At 42.9% G+C, this 17,620-nt stretch overlaps 1 protein-coding gene across 1 annotated transcript in view; it reads left to right on the top strand.

Moving 5' to 3' along the window:
- LOC128570630 (sorting nexin-31-like) overlaps window positions 1-17,620 on the top strand; it is a 76,736-nt gene that overhangs the window by 41,799 nt on the left and 17,317 nt on the right. Inside the window, exons 6-10 of the mRNA XM_053569996.1 lie at window positions 599-689; window positions 1,631-1,718; window positions 4,677-4,746; window positions 13,089-13,181; window positions 15,607-15,810. Coding sequence (XP_053425971.1) covers window positions 599-689; window positions 1,631-1,718; window positions 4,677-4,746; window positions 13,089-13,181; window positions 15,607-15,810 — 546 coding nt within the window. The remainder of the gene's footprint in view (window positions 1-598; window positions 690-1,630; window positions 1,719-4,676; window positions 4,747-13,088; window positions 13,182-15,606; window positions 15,811-17,620) is intronic.

Here is a 17,620-nt window from a genome sequence, read left to right as displayed (position 1 = left end):
GATGTAAAGGTCAAAGAGGAAAATGAAATGAAGCAGCTCGTACCTGGCGTCTGAGGTTTTCACGAAGCAAATGCTATAGTAAATTACCCTTGACCATCACAGGAGGCATCAGGAGAAGCAGGCCTGCAGTGATAAAGGGAGACAGGAACAGGTGCACTTGGTTTGCCAGCAGGGCAGCGGGAAGTGGCCCTGTCCTGAATGTCTGGTAATCCAGCCCACAGGGGGATAAGTTAGTGTGCACCCTCCATGGGCAGATATCACAGGACAGATGTTCCTGGGGTGTGGCTGCTGATGGCTACTGCCTTCCATAGAACAATAAAGACCAAAATAACCAGGAGATGTGTCCATATCTGAGTTGGGACAGCCTCTGTCCATTGTGGTGGGAATGATTTTTATTTTCCTTGCTCTAATTTTTTCTATTTCTAGATGTTCTAAAATATGTACTATTTTTAGATTCCAAAAAGCTTTCTTTGAATGTCTGCTTACCCACAAGGGCACTTTTTACTGACGGTGCAGGCAATTTCCAAATCTGCATGTCAGTTAGGAAGCACAGTGGATACTCCTAACCTTCCCCCTTTTTGCTTGTCTTTGGTTCAAGGTGGTGTCACACAAAATTGAACTGTGTCGGGAGCTCTTGGACTACTTCGGCCTCTTTCTCTTTCGGTTTTGCAAGGAAGGCAAGCTCTCTGGTAAGAATACAAGAGGGAATGAGGGCAGCCAGGAGATGTGTGTGTGTGGGTGGGGGTGGGGAGGAGACAGCCCAGGAGGTGGGGGAGTCACAGCAGGGGCCAGTCACCCACCAGGGGATAGTCTCTGCTACTGTTGTTGGCCCCTGCAGCAAAGGCTTGAGGGGTGGAAGGTTGCATCTTTGTTCAGAGAGAGCTGTGGCCAAGCAGCTCCAGCAAGACCTCAGGCCATCCCAGCAAGCGCACTTCCTCTGTGCACTGCCAGTCCCAATCCTGGTGTCCCAGTCCCGGTGTCCCAATCCTGGTGTCCTTCTCAGTCCACGTCACACCCTTCTGGGGATGGAGTACTAGACTCCAGGTGTCCGGACCTCCCACTCCAGCATGATTTCTCCCTGTTAAAGAATATTTGATATAACATAGATGATAGAAATAAGTTCTTAGATTCTTATTTAAAATGTTTCATGAAATAATAAAAGACAGTCCAATTCACATCAATCTGCTTTCCTCTACAGTGTGTTTCTAGATGTTACAAATGTTTTTCTAGTTGTCTAGTGGTATCAGCAATATTAAAGTAGTTTATATATATCATCCAGAGCCTGTGGGTTGGAGGTTTTGAGTTGCAAGTTCAAGGGTCCAGATGGTGGCACGGCCCCAAGGTGCTGTGGAGTGCTGATGAAGGTGCTGGATGTCTCTGGACCTATTTCCTGTGCTATAGACGCGATAGCACAGTGTGAAATATCCCCTACTCGAGGAGCAGGTATTTTATGAGGATCAAAGGATATTTATTCTTTGAATGAACTTCAGAAAGTTAAAAATGCAAGAGAATATTCTTATTGTGATTTTATTATTTCTAGTAATAATGTTTTATTTCTCATTTGAAAGCTGCTGTGTGTGAACTCTTTGTGCTGTTTCAACCAGTAAGACTGCCTTTCTCCCTTCTCTAGTGGTGAAAAAATTGGCAGACTTTGAACTCCCTTATGTTAGTCTTCGGAGTTCTGAAGTGGAAAACTGTAGAGTTGGACTCCGAAAGTGGTAAGTACTTGAGTACAGAAGGCCTTTGAGGACATCGCACCACATCCTGCTCCGGCCTGACAGCTGGAGACCAGAGACTCCGGGAAAGTCTTGGGAAGAGCAGTGAAGCTGAGAGAAGGCAGAGTGAACCAGATGCTTATCCTACAGAATAGGACGCTGAGGACGGCTTTTACCAGTCTCACCTGGCCACTCGGGGGTATTCAAATGAGGAAGGTGGCCATCTATTCCACACCTCTACTGAGCAGTCAAGAAAACAGGCTTGAAAAACAGGGGCAGGCCAGGGAGGCTTGAAGCAGGTAAGAGAGATAAATGGCTGGCCATTGGTTTGCTTTGGAAAGGATTACTAACCGTATTAACAGAAGGAGTTTGTGATTATCACAAGATCTGAATCCTCTGTTGACGTGTGGTGTTCTCTGAAGTCAATGAGTGGACTCAGCCGATTTGTTGGGAATTTGAACTCTACGTATTGGGCTTATGCTCCTAAAGGACAGCATTGCATACCAGGGCCACCCATATTCCTAGATTGATAGGACGCGAGTGTCCCTCTGCAGAAAATACTATCATTTCCCCCAGGAATATGGATGAGGTCCTGTGGAGAATAAGCAAATAGAAAATAGCAATGGGAAGCAGGATATTGCTCCACCCACTCCTATAAACTTTAGTTCCCACCATTTATTACCATGGCTATATTACATGCGCTTAGGTTCATCCCCACCCACAGACGCTTTCAGGAAAGGCATTTTGAAATCCAGGAATAGTAGTTAGCTTGGCCTCACTAGAGCCCCTGTTTGTGGCTTTGAATTTGGGAAGGAAGATCTCAGCAAAGCTAGAAGTTCATATACTGTTGTTCAGAAGTACTCTGAGAAATGGTCAAAATCTTGTGCCTTTGCACCCTGAGAAAGACAGAAGGACTCAGTTCCATTTACGTGTTTAGAGAATAGCTGTTCTGGAAGCTGCTTACACTGAGGTGATGGCTGAGCATGGTTATTCCTGGGACCAGAATATGGGAACCTAAGTCCCAACTCTTTCAGGTTTTAGCTATATAACCTTAGCCTAAAGGCCTCAGTTCCTTTATCTATAAAATGGGAATAGTAGTGCCTACATTGTAGGATTATTGTGAGGGTTAAATAAAGTAATCCCATATGCTCAGTGAGTTTTGGTTATGTCTGTTACTGTTATATGGATGATAATGATTATAGTAAGCAAAAGAAGACAAAATCCCTGGGGCTTAGATTTTGTTGTTGTTGTTTTTGCTAACGACCTCTCCTGAAAACTTGAGATCAAAGGAGCAATGAGGATTCTGCTCCTTTCCTTGCAGCTTGAATTAGGCTTTGCCTGTGTCTTCACTTAATAGGTAAATTCTAGAATAAGTACAAGATAAAACATCTTCTACCCAATCATAGGCCAGCATCTAGGATCCAGCAGATCGCCTTTGCTTGTGGGAACTTGTGTGTTTGAGCTAGGGACCAGAACCGATGAGGGGAGAGCCTGGTGGGGGACCCCAGGTGCCTCACCCTCTTTCCAGAGGGGGCCTTGCTAGGTGAGCACTAGCAAGGGTGCAAGGTCCAAAAGCTGTATATTCATAACAAGTGAGGCCTCGCAGTAAGGTCTAGCTGGAGATCTAAGGATTTTTCTTTGAGACTTCTCTGGGTCCTCTCTGCAGGGTGATGTGGTCACTTCCAAACCAGAGGGTTCCTGCCCTGGCCTACCAGAGCCCCAGTCTGGGAGGGGTCAGGCTGTCCTCTAACTCTCTGTTGCAGTGGTTGCTATTCTCTGCACACAGGGGCCTCTGGGATGTGCGAGGTTGTACCGAAATGGAGTGTGAAGTGTGCAACCCTGATTTTCCTGGTCTAAGCTCACCCATCGGCCAATTCACCCTATGATTCCGAACTTAGAGTCTCTGCCTTACCTTCTGGTCAGCTCTAGATTAGCCATAGTGCATTGCTTCCTGATAGTTCCTCTCCTTTCTTAAATGCTGCCCTGCTTGTGCAGTAACTAGTTTCGGTTCATCCTGGTGATTCTGAATCTAACGGACTGACATGGAGCCTTTGCTGTCTGCAAATCACCCCGTGAAGGTGCAGAGAAACAACTCTGGATAGGACCCAGCCCCTGGTCTCAAGGTTCTTCACATATGGTGTTAAGAAAACTTGATCAGAGCAGTGGTCAGGATGAAGACAGGGTGCTGGGCAGGTTCAGAGGATGGGTGGCTAACACAGCCTTGGGGAGGAGAGACCAGTGGTGAGGGTACCACTGAGGCTTGCAGAGCAAGGTGGATCAGTCAGGGAAGGAGGCTGGTGTAGGAAGTGGTCTCCCAGGCAGGGTTAGAATGTAGTGCTGGGGTGGAGATGGTAGGAGATGGAACTGGAAATGAGGGCAGGAGAGGGTCCACCGAGGGCCTGGGAAGCAAGTAGGGTAGATCGAACTCCCAGGGCTATGAGAGTCTCAAGGGGTACTCAGGAAGGAGCACTCAGGTTAGGATGTGAAGAGTGAGGTTGAGGGCACACAAATGAAGCAGAAAGCCTATGAAGAAGCTTACTAGAGCAGCTCAGGCCATGAGGGCGGCCTGGTGCAGGGTGATGACTATGGGGGTGGGTCCGTATGGGACAGATGACTCTGCCAGGCCCTCAGGGGAAGGGAAAGGCAATCCAGGATTTGGCGTCCAAGAGGGAGGCTGAGTGTGGACAGGGATATGGACTTTTCTCATTAGAACTTTTCTTTTTGTTTACATCTTTACTCTCAGAGCCCACCAGAAAAGCTTATAGAATAAAGAAATTAGGAAAAAAAAGAGATGTGGGGGGGTACACAGAAAAGGTAGACAAGTACATATAGGGGTGTGGCTTTGTTGGTAAAGGGGGCCCTGCTTCTTAGGGTAGAGGGCCTCTACTCTCTAACGCACTCACTCCTGGGCATGCCATTTCCACGGCATGTGAATTATACTAATACTCCTGAATTATGCAGGTATCTTGATCCAGCCCTTGACTCCATGCTGATGGGCAGCAGAGCAGCCATAGACTTGCTCTATATGCAGGTGAGTGTTGCCAAGAATCCTCAGAAGAACGTGTGTTACAGGCTATTTGGTTTGGAATCATTTTAAAAAATGTGGTAGGTAATAATTCTATATTCATACCTAGAGCAGGCAAATTCATATCAACAGAAAGTACAACAGAGGTTAGCAGGGGCTAAGGTGAGACACAAAGTGGTTATTATTTAATTGATACAAGTTTTTGTTGGGTGCTCGTGAAAAATTTTTAGGTATAGATAGTGGTGACAGTTATTCAACATTGTGAATGTATACACGTATAATGCCACTGACCCAGTCGCTTAGGAAGGATTAAAATGATAAATGTTATGTTGTGTATGTTTTATTATGATTTAAAAAAAACAAAAGAAGAGCAGTTTAGAAAGAGGAATAGAAAGAATTCTACCTCTATTTTAAATTGCTCTCTGCATTTGCAATGTATGCACATCTTTAAAAAGGAACAAACTGTATTAAAATTGTAATCCTCAAGTCACATTTAACTTCTGCAATTACAAGAGATTCTGCAAGACAGCAAACATTACTGATATATATTGAGCATTTTAATTTTAATATAGTCTGTTCTTTTCTTAAAATGTATATACTTTTTTGGCACCCTCTGTATTATTTAGGCTAATTTGATGTGAGCCTAGAAAGAATACCTAATAATTTAAAGTCACACATGACCCTGACTTTCACTCTAGCATACCCCTCTTTTCCCTTACCTGCGCCGATGCCTGACTCCATGTCCACAAAATCCATGCAGTTGTATAGGGCCTCTTGCTTGTTTGATGATCTGCTATTGAAATTCTTAATTATTTTTGAACCAAGAACTTGCATTTTCATTCTTCACAGATAGGCCCTGCACATTATGTATTTGGTCCTGCCTATCCCTGCCCCTTAGCCTCCAATAAAATAAATTGAGAGCTTGGCCTCTGTTCCCTTCACCTGCCTGGTGAGGTGGAGGTTCTGCCAAGTTGTGACATGATGCACCCATCATGTTACCCAACCTCAGTTCTCCACCTGCTCTGCCGGCCACTTCCAAGTGTGCACGCTCACCCGCTCACCACGCCAACATCCTCAGGGACCTGACGCTGCCCAGGCCTGGCTGGACCCTTTTGGGAGGGAGACTTGGAAACTTCTTTCAGGAGTCCCTGAGAATATCCTATAGTCTGTTCTTAAGCCACAGGCCGGGTGATGGTCACAGCCCTGCCAGGGCTGCCTCCAAGTCAGGAGGTAGAATTTTGAAAAGAGGAGAGATGTTATGGTTCAGTCATTACTTTTAATGAGCTTTTCAAGGAGACTAGGAAACAACAAAACCTACTGTATAACTTTCGGCACAACAAAAAGGTCAATGAGCCTGTAATCCCAGCAGTCTGGGAGGCCGAGGCGGGTGGATTGCCTGAGCTCAGGAGTTCAAGACCAGCCTGAGCTAGAGCAAGACCCAATCTCTAAAAATAGCTGGGGTTGTGGTGGGTACCTACAGTCCCAGCTACTCGGGAGTCTGATCCCAGGAGTTGAGATTGCTGTGACCTCTGACACCAAGGCACTCTACCAAGGGCAACAAAGTAAAACTCTGTCTTAAAAAAAAAAAAGGTCAGCCGGTGGATTTTTATGCTTTGACTTACTAGAGGGCATAGAAAAGAACCTCAATGTGTACTTCCTTAGGTGACTTTCTAAGAGATCAAGACCATAACGTTTTTCTAAATCCTAAAGAGGCAAATCAAAATATAGTTAAATGTTTAATATTCATTATTATATTTGTATGGCCAGAACATAGCTTGAGTTTATTTCATATTATACTTCCATCCACATATAATCACGTCCAGTATACTTATACCCACGTTATATAACTCGGAGCTGAATTACCATTTTAAATGTTCATTAAGAACATTTAACTTAATTTAAATGTTCAATAAAGATCATTGTATCCTTGCCATTATGATACATGGTGTCTGGTTTTTGTGATGTCAAGTCCTTAGTTGAGAACACATCACCTAATTCTAGTATCGTTCCTGTGGGAACTACAGTCTCGATGGCACGGCTTCCAGTTCCCACTGTGGTGAGAGGTCAGAATTGTCAGCCCCATGCTGTGATTTCTTAATCTGTCTTCATTAAGGAGTTGTAAACCAGGGAGAAATAGATGATGGTATTTCCTCTGCTTGCAGCTGGCAAAAAGGTAGCTTCATGGAAAGCTCACTGAATTGCAGTTTGAGAAGTGAAGTCTGTCCCTTGCTCCGCCCCTAGCCCTCTCTCTGTGCAGTCCTGAGCCAGCCACTTCATCCTTCTGAACCACAACGTCTCCCTGTTAAGTGATGAGGTTGAACTAATAGTGTCTAAGGGCTTTCCCGGCTTTAATAGACTGTTATATTCCAATCTTGGCTTTTTGCATGGCAAAATCTTCAAAATATTGTAGTTGCTCTCATAATGCTCTTACTATTATCATCATCACCATTGCTATCATCGCCTGAGTCTGAGTGGAGTACTGAGAAGTCCAAAGGCAGCAGCAGGGCTGTCAGGACCCCAGTGGCCGCCTCCTCTGGGAAGCCGCCCTTGACTCTTCTCAAAGAAAAAATGCCTTCCTCCCTCCCTGTTCCCAAGGTGTTTTGTTTATATCCTCTGTTCCAGCACTTCTCACCCAGCATTGCTAATACCATTCACTGCATTTCTCCCTAACCAGACTCTGACTGGCCAAGGACAGAGACTGTTTCCTTCCCCTGTGTCCTGGGTGCCTTGGATACCTGGATGACTGAGAAGCAGTCATCCTTTTAAAAAGTTAACTCACAAAGCTCTCACGAGATCTGATACATAGCAAAAAATGGAGTCCTTATAATTAACTATTAAAAGATACTCCGTTATTTGAATAAACACCTTCACTGTAAAAACTTCAAAAAAAAATTCAAAATGTCGTATTTAAAAGCATACTTCTAAGTCAGAGCCACTATTTTAGTGTAAGACTTAAGATAATTTTTACTTCACATTGAATATAGTCAGGCACCCAGGAAGTCTGACGATGGCCCTTGAGTACTGGTGACAGATGTCTGACCCAGCCCATTTAGGGCTTTGCCTTTGGACACGAAAGAGTTGATGATAACTTGTGAAAAATCATCTGATCTAAACTCAATAGAGGTTCTGACTATATTTGAATAAACACCTTCACAGTAAAAACTTAAAAAAGAAAAGGTACTCTTTTGATTTTTTATGAGCTACTCTTGATTTTTTACAAGCAGATGATGTCCAAGGAGTCAAATGGATTCCCGCAATCTATTTCCTTTCTTCTCTCTCTCTCTCTCTTTTTTTCACATTATGTTAAATTTACACAAGCATCTTTAGCTTTTTTAAACAGAATGATGTTAACAAAATGAGAGATTGCATTTAAAAGTATACATTTCTGGGCTTTCTCTAAACATTTGAAAGTTCAGTCAATTCTGGGCCTGCATTTCAGCCCATACAGTAACTTTGTACAAATTAGAAAAAGGTACCCCTTCCTCAAGGAGGGCCTAGCCCCACATTGGGACTCTGGTTTGGTGAGAGGTGGGGGGCTGGCCTGGCCTCCTGACTCTCCCGCCGCCCAGTGCCCCGTGCAGGCACATACGTCCCTGGCCCTCCTCCACCATGCTTCAACCAGCCAGAACCCAATGGCCAGTGACTTACTTTGATACCCACCTGTTCTCTATGCCTCATACTGTGCCCTCTGTGGAGGGTGCTGGTATGTGATAGGAGCTCTGGAAAACCATGGCTTATGTGATTTCCCTTTTAAAATTAGTTTCTGCTACAGTTCTAGAGGGCAGAAGTCAGAAATTGAGGTATCAGCAGGATTGATACCTTCTGGAGCCTCCAGCAGAGAAATTCTCTCAAAGCTGCTCTCTCAGCTTCTGGTGGTGTGGGCAATCCTTGGTGTTCCTGGGCGTGTGGATGCATTTCTCTCTAACTCAGATATTTTATCACTTTAATTACAATAAAGATCTGTTGTATTTATAGATATGCTATAATTTTAATGAGATGAATGTTAACTGTTTGCATATTTTCACTGGGCCAAAACTATTGACAACAAAACCATCTTGTATACTATAATGACTTTTCATTTTGAAAAGAGAAAACAAAAAGTTGTGTGCATAGATTCTGGTGATTAAGATGGGGACCTCTTTGAAGGGACCATTGTTTTCCTATCATAGCTTCTAAATAGCTGATTGGTCACCATGTGTGGGGAGTTCACTCCACTCAGTCTTGGAAACCTGAAATGTAATCACTAATCACAGGCTTGCTCTGCTTCTTAATGAAATAAAGATGCTTCCCAATATATTTTGGGGAACAAGCATTCTAAAATTATAGAATAAAAAGGGCCACCTCAAAGCCTGAAGCAGTCCCCTCACTGGAGATGTCCAAGGAAGATATTTAGAAGGGATTCTCTGGAAAAAAAGCATGTGTTTATCAGAATGTTGGGCAGCATTTTTAAACTATAAATAAGACGGTGAAATGAATATAATGGGTGTGACCAGTATATTTTTAATGCAATTTAATGGAATGGAAAATTGCATACTACAAAGCATAATTTAAATGCAAGGGCTGTTTTATGAAACTTTTACTTACATATCTATCATAAGTAAAGTTAAAGTTATAAGAAAAAAAAATAAAATAAAATAAAATTAGGTTCTGTGTTCAAACCCAGCCCTGGCTGAACTGCAACCAAAAAATAGCCGGGCGTTGTGGCGGGCGCCTGTAGTCCCAGCTGCTCGGGAGGCTGAAGTAGGAGAATCGTGAAAGCCCAAGAGCTGGAGGTTGCTGTGAGTCCTGTGACATCATGGCACTCTACCAAGGGTGGTAAAGTGAGACTCTGTCTCTACAAAAAATAGTTAGGTTCTGTATAAGTCCCTCTCAGCCAGTCTTCAGGGAAGGAACCATGTAACTTTGTAGCAACATTTGTCTAGACTTGACTCACAGTCTGGACCAACTTGGTGAGGTGCTATATATAGTGCATTTGAGTGATAACTTGTGAACCCATAAACAGGGCCAACTCTTTTTTTTTTTTTATTAAATCATAGCTGTGTACATTAATGCGATCATGGGGCACCATACACTGGTTTTATAGACCATTTGACACATTTTCATCACACTGATTAACATAGCCTTCCTGGCATTTTCTTAGTTATTGTGTTAAGACATTTATATGCTACATTTAGTAAGTTTCACATGTACCCTTGTAGGGCCAACTCTTTAAAGGTAATAAAACAAAAACAGTTGTGTTACCTCTGCTGTAGACCATTTGAATCTGTGTTTGAGGATGCTAGTCTACTGATGACTGATTACATTTTCAGTTAATACTTACCACCGTGAGTCCTGTTTATCTTCCTTTGTAGCCATGCCTTCTTTTTGAGGTTGTTGCCCTGTGCTAACAGTCCTTTCAGGGTCCTAACATAAAGTAAATTCAGGAAAGAAAAAGGTGCTTAGGGTGGCGCCTGTGGCTCAAAGGAGTAGGGCACCGGCCCATATACTGGAGGTGGAGAGTTCAAACCCGGCCCCGGCCAAAAACTGCCAAAAAAAAAAAAAAAAGAAAAATGTGCTTAGTTCTTCATGTCCCTGCTGATTCCTTTCTGGTGTGGTGTGTAGGTTCATTTATTTTCTTCTTTTTTTTTGAGACAGAGTCTCACTATGTCACCCTCAGTAGAGGGCTATGGTATCACAGCTCACAGCAACCTCTAACTCTTGGGCTTGAGTGATTCTCTTGCCTCAGCCTCCCAAGTAGCTGGGACCATAGGTGCCCACCACAGCACCCTGCTACTTTTTTGTTGTAGTTGTCATTGTTGTTTAGCAGGCCTGGACCGGGTTCGAATCCACCAGCCCCAGCGTATATGGCCGGTGCTGTAACCACTGAGCTACCGGCGCCAAGCCTGTAGATTCATTTCTGAGAACACTTAGCAACAAGGAGAGAGCCTTGGGGCAGGTATGTGCCTACCTGGTAAGAAGTCAGTGGCTTGGGCAAGGGTAAGAGGGCTTGAGGGTAGTGCTCAGACATGGGTTTAATCTAATTCCTGCCACTCACTTCCTGGGTTATCTTGAATGTCATAACCTCTCTGAACCTCAATTTACCCATCTATAAAATGGTGAGACTTGTTCATCTCCTACTGAATATAGCAGTACCCCCATTTGAAGTCTTACTTTCCCTGTGGTCAACCATGGTCCAAAAATATTAAATGGGAAATTCCAGAAATAAACAATACATAACTTGTAATTTGTGCACAGCTCTGAGTAGCATGATGAATTCTCATTCCATCCCATTCCATCCCACTCAGCACTGAAACCCTTCCTTTGCCCACTCTATCCACACTGTGCACGCCACCTGCCTGTTAGTCACTTTATAATATCTCAGCTATCAGATTGACTGTCCAGGTACCACAATGCTTGTGTTCAAGTAACCCTTCTTTTACTTCATAAAGGCCCCAAAGTGCAAGAGTTTTGTGCCTAATTTATAAGTTAAACTTTATCAAAGTTGTGTAACACAGTAAAAACCATGGCACATATAGAGTCTGGTACCATCTGTGGCTTCAGGCCACTACTACAGGTCTTGGAAGGACCCCCCCCAAGGATGAGGGGGCACTACGGGAGCTGGGAAAAAGTCAGTGAGAAAACCTATCTAAAACTGGTTCTCAGCAAATATTAGTTATTTCTCTCCTCTCTAAACCCTTTCCCACAATGTCCAAAAGTGTGTTCTCTTCTTTCAGAGATAAAGCATGACCCTGAGGGACGTAACACGTAGACTTATGTTCAGACTAAGGTGTAAAGAAGCACCTGGTAATTGGCAGAGGATTATTGAGTGTTTGCGGTATGTAGGACACTGGGCAAGATTTCCTGAGGCGGAGGGCACAGGGTCATCCCTTGGGAGGTTGACCATCTAACTGAGGAACAATGGACCATGCTGTTCAATCACAGTAAGTCGCAGTAGCACAGGCTGGGGTTATGCAGCTGATGAGACTACAGCTCATACCAAGCTGTCCAGGGCCAGGCTGGCTAAAGGGGAGGGGATCTAGGTGCCAGAGGGAGAGGGATGAGCACAGGAAAGGGCCTGGAGCAGGAAGGCAGGCTGAAAATAGACAATAACCTTCTTACTTTCAGGTTTCCTTCTGCTCCAGAACAACCCTGATGAGCTTCCAGAGAGGGCCATTGTCCTCCAGGCCATGTCTGCCTTCCGGCCCAGTGTTGTTTTGCTTAAACCTGCCAGGGATTAGGAAACAACTGAGAAACCCATTAAGGATTTGAGGTTTGGGAACACTTGGCAATTACCAAAGCTGACCAGACAGGGCCCAACAATACATTCAATTTTTAATTTTTTTAAAAAATTGTAAAATTTTCATCCCATAAAAAAGGTGCAAATATGGAAGAGTTCAAAAATGAAAGTGAATGTCACCCTAAATCTTAAATCACCCCCACACATAACTGTTAGCTTTGCCAATATGTTTATTTCATGTATATCTCATTTATATGCACATGCATTGTCTTGACTCATAAGTATGCACACAACATTTTTTTTTGTTTGTTTTATAAAAATTTAAGGTCTACTGCTATACTCCTATTTTGTAACTCATTTATCTATTTTGGGGCATATCATAACAGCATCTATCACACAGAGTGGCTATAAGGATTGAGCTGAAATACTTCAAATACTGCCAGACCCATAATAAGCACTCTACAGGTTATTAATTAATAAGCTGAAACTTTTTCATTAGTATAAACAGTAACAATTACGGCAACATTAGTATGAACAATAACAATTTTTTCTAACATTGATGTTTATGATTCAAATGTATTTGTCATTTGGGATTTTGTGTGTGTGTTAATTGCCAATACATGGCTTTTATCCATTTTCCTTGTTTGTGAATGTTTGCATTTCTCTTATTGCTTTATATAAATATTAATGTTTTGCCATGTGTGATGCAGTCATTTCCCCTGGTTTTCCATTTGATTTAGTTTTGTTCTGGTGGTCTTCATATTTTCGGTAATTATATATTAGTATTCCTTCATTATGACATTTTGGTCTTTATATCTTAAAAAGATATTTTCTATCAAGATCAGAAAAAGATATCTTTTCAAGTTCTTTTATGTTTTTTTCTACATTTAAATCTTTGATCTGTCTGGGATTTATTTGATCAGGTAGTGCTGGGGGAAAAGCTAACTTTATTTTCTTTGCCAAATTAATTGTTCTTCCTAACTCACTAATTTAAAAAGTAACCTTCCTAACATGCTAAGTCCTTAAACATGTGTCCACTTGGGTCTGTTCTAATAGTGCTTCATACACAAGTATGTTTTATCAGATTAATTTCTGCTAAGATTGCTCATTTTACAATTTCTGTTGTTTTAAGGCAGTACAGGACATTGGAAAAGGATGGGCCAAACCCACAGAGGTGCAGAGGGAGAAATTAGAAGCCCTCCAGAAAGAAGATAATCAAACAAAGGTGAATCAAATATTTTACCAAGAGAAATCCCTTGGAAGGGGGTTAAAGAAACATGTTGGATTTGAGCTGCTTTGGTAATTTATAAAGCACTGAAAGGCTCTTCAAAAAAAGAAAACCTTTATTGATTTTTCTGATTATAGAATTAATGAAAGCTTGTTGTTAAAAGATTGTAAAGGGCGGCGCCTGTGGCTCAGTCGGTAAGGCGCCGGCCCCATATACCGAGGGTGGCGGCTTCAAACCCGGCCTCGGCCAAACTGCAACCAAAAAATAGCTGGGCGTTGTGGCGGGCGCCTGTGGTCCCAGGTACTCGGGAGGCTGAGGCAAGAGAATCGCTTAAGCCCAGGAGTTGGAGGTTGCTGTGAGCTGTGTGAGGCCACGGCACTCTACTGAGGGCCATAAAGTGAGACTCTGTCTCTCCAAAAAAAAAAATGTAAAAATACAGACCGTAGATCGTGAGTCCTTTACCATGTTAATTAACATAGATCCTCAGAATTATTTTTAGTGACTACAGAGCATTCTTTTTCATGATTATGTCATCGTCTGCCGAACCACCTTTCTCTTATTGGAAGTCAGGTTGTTTGTAGCTTTTGCTGCTATAAATCACTTTGGCAGTGAGTACCACGAGGCCCAGGACTGTGTCTAATTTATACTTACTCTGTGGATTCACAGCACCTGCCACAGTTCCTGGCTGAAGTCCCTGCACACTGCAGCCAACATCCTGTCTTTGAGTATGTGTTCTATTATTCCCCAGGATATATTTCTAAGCATCTGTTTTTAAAGCTTCCATAAAAGTGGTACCAATTCACACACCTCCTGCCCCCCAGCAGGGAATGAGTCTGACAAACAAGACATTTTAACAGGAGAAATGGCCTCTGCCTCACTGTGTTGTTTTTCTGTTTTTCTTCTTTTGACTTGGCCAATGTTCACAACTACAGCGTTGATTTTAAATAGAATACAATTAAAATTTAGAGGACTTATGTATACTTAGAGTGACATAAAAAGTAACTCTTCAAAGGTTCAGACACTTTGAGATTTTTATTGATGGGCTACAAAAAAAAAATGATGAAACGGTACATACTGACATTATTTTTTACTACCCGCCCCTGCCAATCCCTGGGGTTCTACCTAAGCTTTGTCCCAAAAACCTTGGAGTTGAGTTTCTCTGTGCATTTGCAAATTTGTACAATTACAGCTTCTTTTTTGATGGGTAGAATATTGCTGGTGCTTCAGGCACAATTACAGATTGTGTGTATCACAACCAATTCTAAGCACATGCCTGCCCTATAAACTTCTTAATGCACTAAGAATATTATATTTTACGAGGTTCTCCTTAAATGTATACTTGTATTTTTTCCACAAAGCAAATTTTATCTTCTTTAATAAATGCTTTACTTAGATTTATCATATTATTTATAATAATACATTTTTAAAATTTTGAATACATGAATTAGGTGAAAAAAATGAAATCATTGAAATTAACTGAAATGTACTGCTAAATAACCAGCATTATTTGTGAAGTTCTTCTCCTGCTAAAGGAGCAAAAGTGTTAATAACTATTATTTTATGTATATATACAACAAAACTTGGAATTAAAAATGAATAAAATCACTTTAAAGAATCATCTGATCTAAATTAGAGTTAGGATAACTATGGTCCATGGGCCACTGTTTTTATAAATAAAATTTTGTTGACACATAGTCACACTTTTTCATGTAATGTGTAAGGCTGCTTTTGTGCTACAATGGCAGAGGTGAGTAGTTGCTATAGAGACCATATACCCAGAAAGCTCAAAATACTTACTATATGTAAGTACTTGCCCACCACTGATCTAAGTTAAAATACAAATATACCTTCTGTAATTACCTATATTGTGTTTTTCAGATGCAGTCTTCTTAAAAGAAATAGTTTTTTCAAGTATATAATCCTTGCAGATTTCCATCTCTTGGTTTTCATACAGTGATATCATAATGCCCCTTTATTGAATAGCAAATACCAATACTCATTTTAAATAGGTTATTTATTCATCATCAACTCTCTTGCAAAATAGAGCTTCACTTTTTTTTTTTTTTTTGAGACAGAGTCTCAAGCTGTCACCCTGGGTACAGTGCCCTGGTGTCACAGCTCACAGCAACTTCAGACTCTTGGGCTTAAGTCTCCCAAGTAGTTGTGCCCACCACAACGCCCAGCTATTTTTAGAGATGAGGTCTTGCTCTGGCTCAGGCTGGTCTCGAGCCCGTGAGCTCAGGCAATCCCCCTGTTTCAGCCTCCCAAGTGCTGGGATCACAGGCGTGAGCCACCATGCTCATCCAGGTCTTGATTCCATGTGTTCTGCGAGGATGGCAGGAGCTTGTGATGTGAGGTTTTTGCTTGCTTCAAATGGTCTTTTGCTTCCCTCTACCCATCACCTGCCCTGATTTTGGAACAGTTTTTGGAGCTGTGCCGGGAGGTACAGCACTACGGGTACATGCAGCTGGACCTGTGCACCTGCGACTGCCCGGAACCAGGGTGCAGGGCTGTCCTCTCCATTGGCAACAGCGAGATCAGCTGCTGCATCACCCTGCCTAGTAACCAGACCCAGGACGTTGTTTTCCAGATGAACAGGGGGAAGTGCTGGTGGGTCACTTTCCTTGTGAGTATCTTGGCACCTTGCTTTGCCCATGGTTGCAAGTTTCCAACTGTGATTTTAAAATCCTGTTGCTCTGGGGGGAGGGAGAGAGGGAAAGGGGGTTGGGATGCTGCCACTTGATGGGCACAATGTGGGACATGGAGCACCTCCTGGCTGCAGGACACAACTACAAGAGGGACTCTACATAACAAATGCAAACATTGTAACCTAGTTGTACCCTCACAATAACCAGAAACTTAAAAACAAAAAATAAATAAATTAATGGCAAGAAAATAAATAAGATCTTGTTGCTCTTGGAGGACAAAGTTGGCACTGGGGAGACAGGTTTGCTGCCTGAATCCCTGCCTTGAGTAGAGTGGCATCTAAGCCACAGTGCACTTCGTTCAGTGGTAAAACCTATCCGGAGTCTGACATGGGTTCCTCAACCAGAGCAGCAGAGACACCAATCTTCCTGCCTTCCAAAAGCAGACCTCTGCTGCTTGAACAATTACCATTTATTGAGTGCTTACTATATGCTCAGTGCTGATAAGATCACTACCCTTCAAAACTGGCCATGACCAGCAGAGCTCTTCCTAAGGAGCCCTGGCTTGTGCTTGCATCACCAGCTCCTTACAAGAGAAACTCCTATCAGATTTATTGAGTCCCTACATTGTACCAGGTGCTCTGCTAGCCACCACCACCTCTGTATTAAATTCTCACCAGAACTCATTCAGCTAAGTGGGATCATCCTCTTTGCACAGGAAACCAAGGTTGACTAGTAAAGGGAAAAAGCTAATAGGGCAGCCACGATGAGGCCACTTGTTAAATCCATGGGCTCACCGGGAATTTTTAGCTGTCTAGCACTTGCCCTCTCTGGGGCATTTGACACTGTCAACTATCTCTTGCTTCTCAAAACTTCCTCTCCTTCCCCGCTATTCCTATGGGCCATTTCTCCCTCCAAGCATTGCCCAAACGCTGGTGTTTCCCAGGGGGCCATTTTTAGCATCTTTCCCCAATTGATTCTCTGAAATCAATTGCTCAGCAACCTCTCCAAGGCCCAGGATTTCCTGCTCCCTTTAGATGCCATCGTGGGTATCTCACTGACGTCTCCAAACTTTCCCAAAGGCAGACTCGTGCTTCCCTTCTCCGGCCTGTTGTGGAGTTCTTTCTCCTGGGTCCCTGGCTTGGTAAGTGGTACTTTCTCCACCACCCCCACCTTCCAAACCAGGAATCGTGAAACTAGCTATTTTCTCCTCACTCATATCCTGCATGTGTAAGTGCTGATGGAGGCCAGCCCTGTTATCCCTCGGAGATCTCCTTTTGTTTCCAGCTCACAGCTCAGTCTCAGCGTTGCCTACATGGATGGGTGGAACGGCTCCCTAACCCTTCTCCCTGCCCCCTCTTACCCACCAGGGGTCAGAGAAAACACTTGATGTGATTTCAGTCCTTTTGAACATATGGAAACTTGCTTTATGGCCCCAAATTTGATCTTTCTTGGTAAGTATTTCATATGTGCTTAAAAAGAATGTGCCTTCTGCTATTTTTCTGGAGTATTCTGTAAATGTCAGTAACTTTAGGGATTGACTTTTTCTTTTTTGTGCTCAGCATAATTCTTTGGAAGTTCATCCAGTCATTAGTCTCCTTTTATTGCTGAGCAGTAGGGCGTGATATGCACGTGCCAACATTTGTTTTAACCATTTACCCACCAAAAGACATCTGGTTGTTTCCAGTTTTTAGCTATAATGAATGGAGCTGCCGTAAATATTCATGTACAGGGTTTTGTCTTTCCACGAGTCTTCATTTCTCTGGCATGAATACCCAGAAGAGAGGCTGC

The sequence above is a fragment of the Nycticebus coucang genome, chromosome 18, assembly GCF_027406575.1.
Source record: "Nycticebus coucang isolate mNycCou1 chromosome 18, mNycCou1.pri, whole genome shotgun sequence".
In the NCBI taxonomy this organism is placed as follows: domain Eukaryota; kingdom Metazoa; phylum Chordata; class Mammalia; order Primates; family Lorisidae; genus Nycticebus; species Nycticebus coucang.
This window is presented reverse-complemented; position numbering and strand designations above follow the sequence as displayed.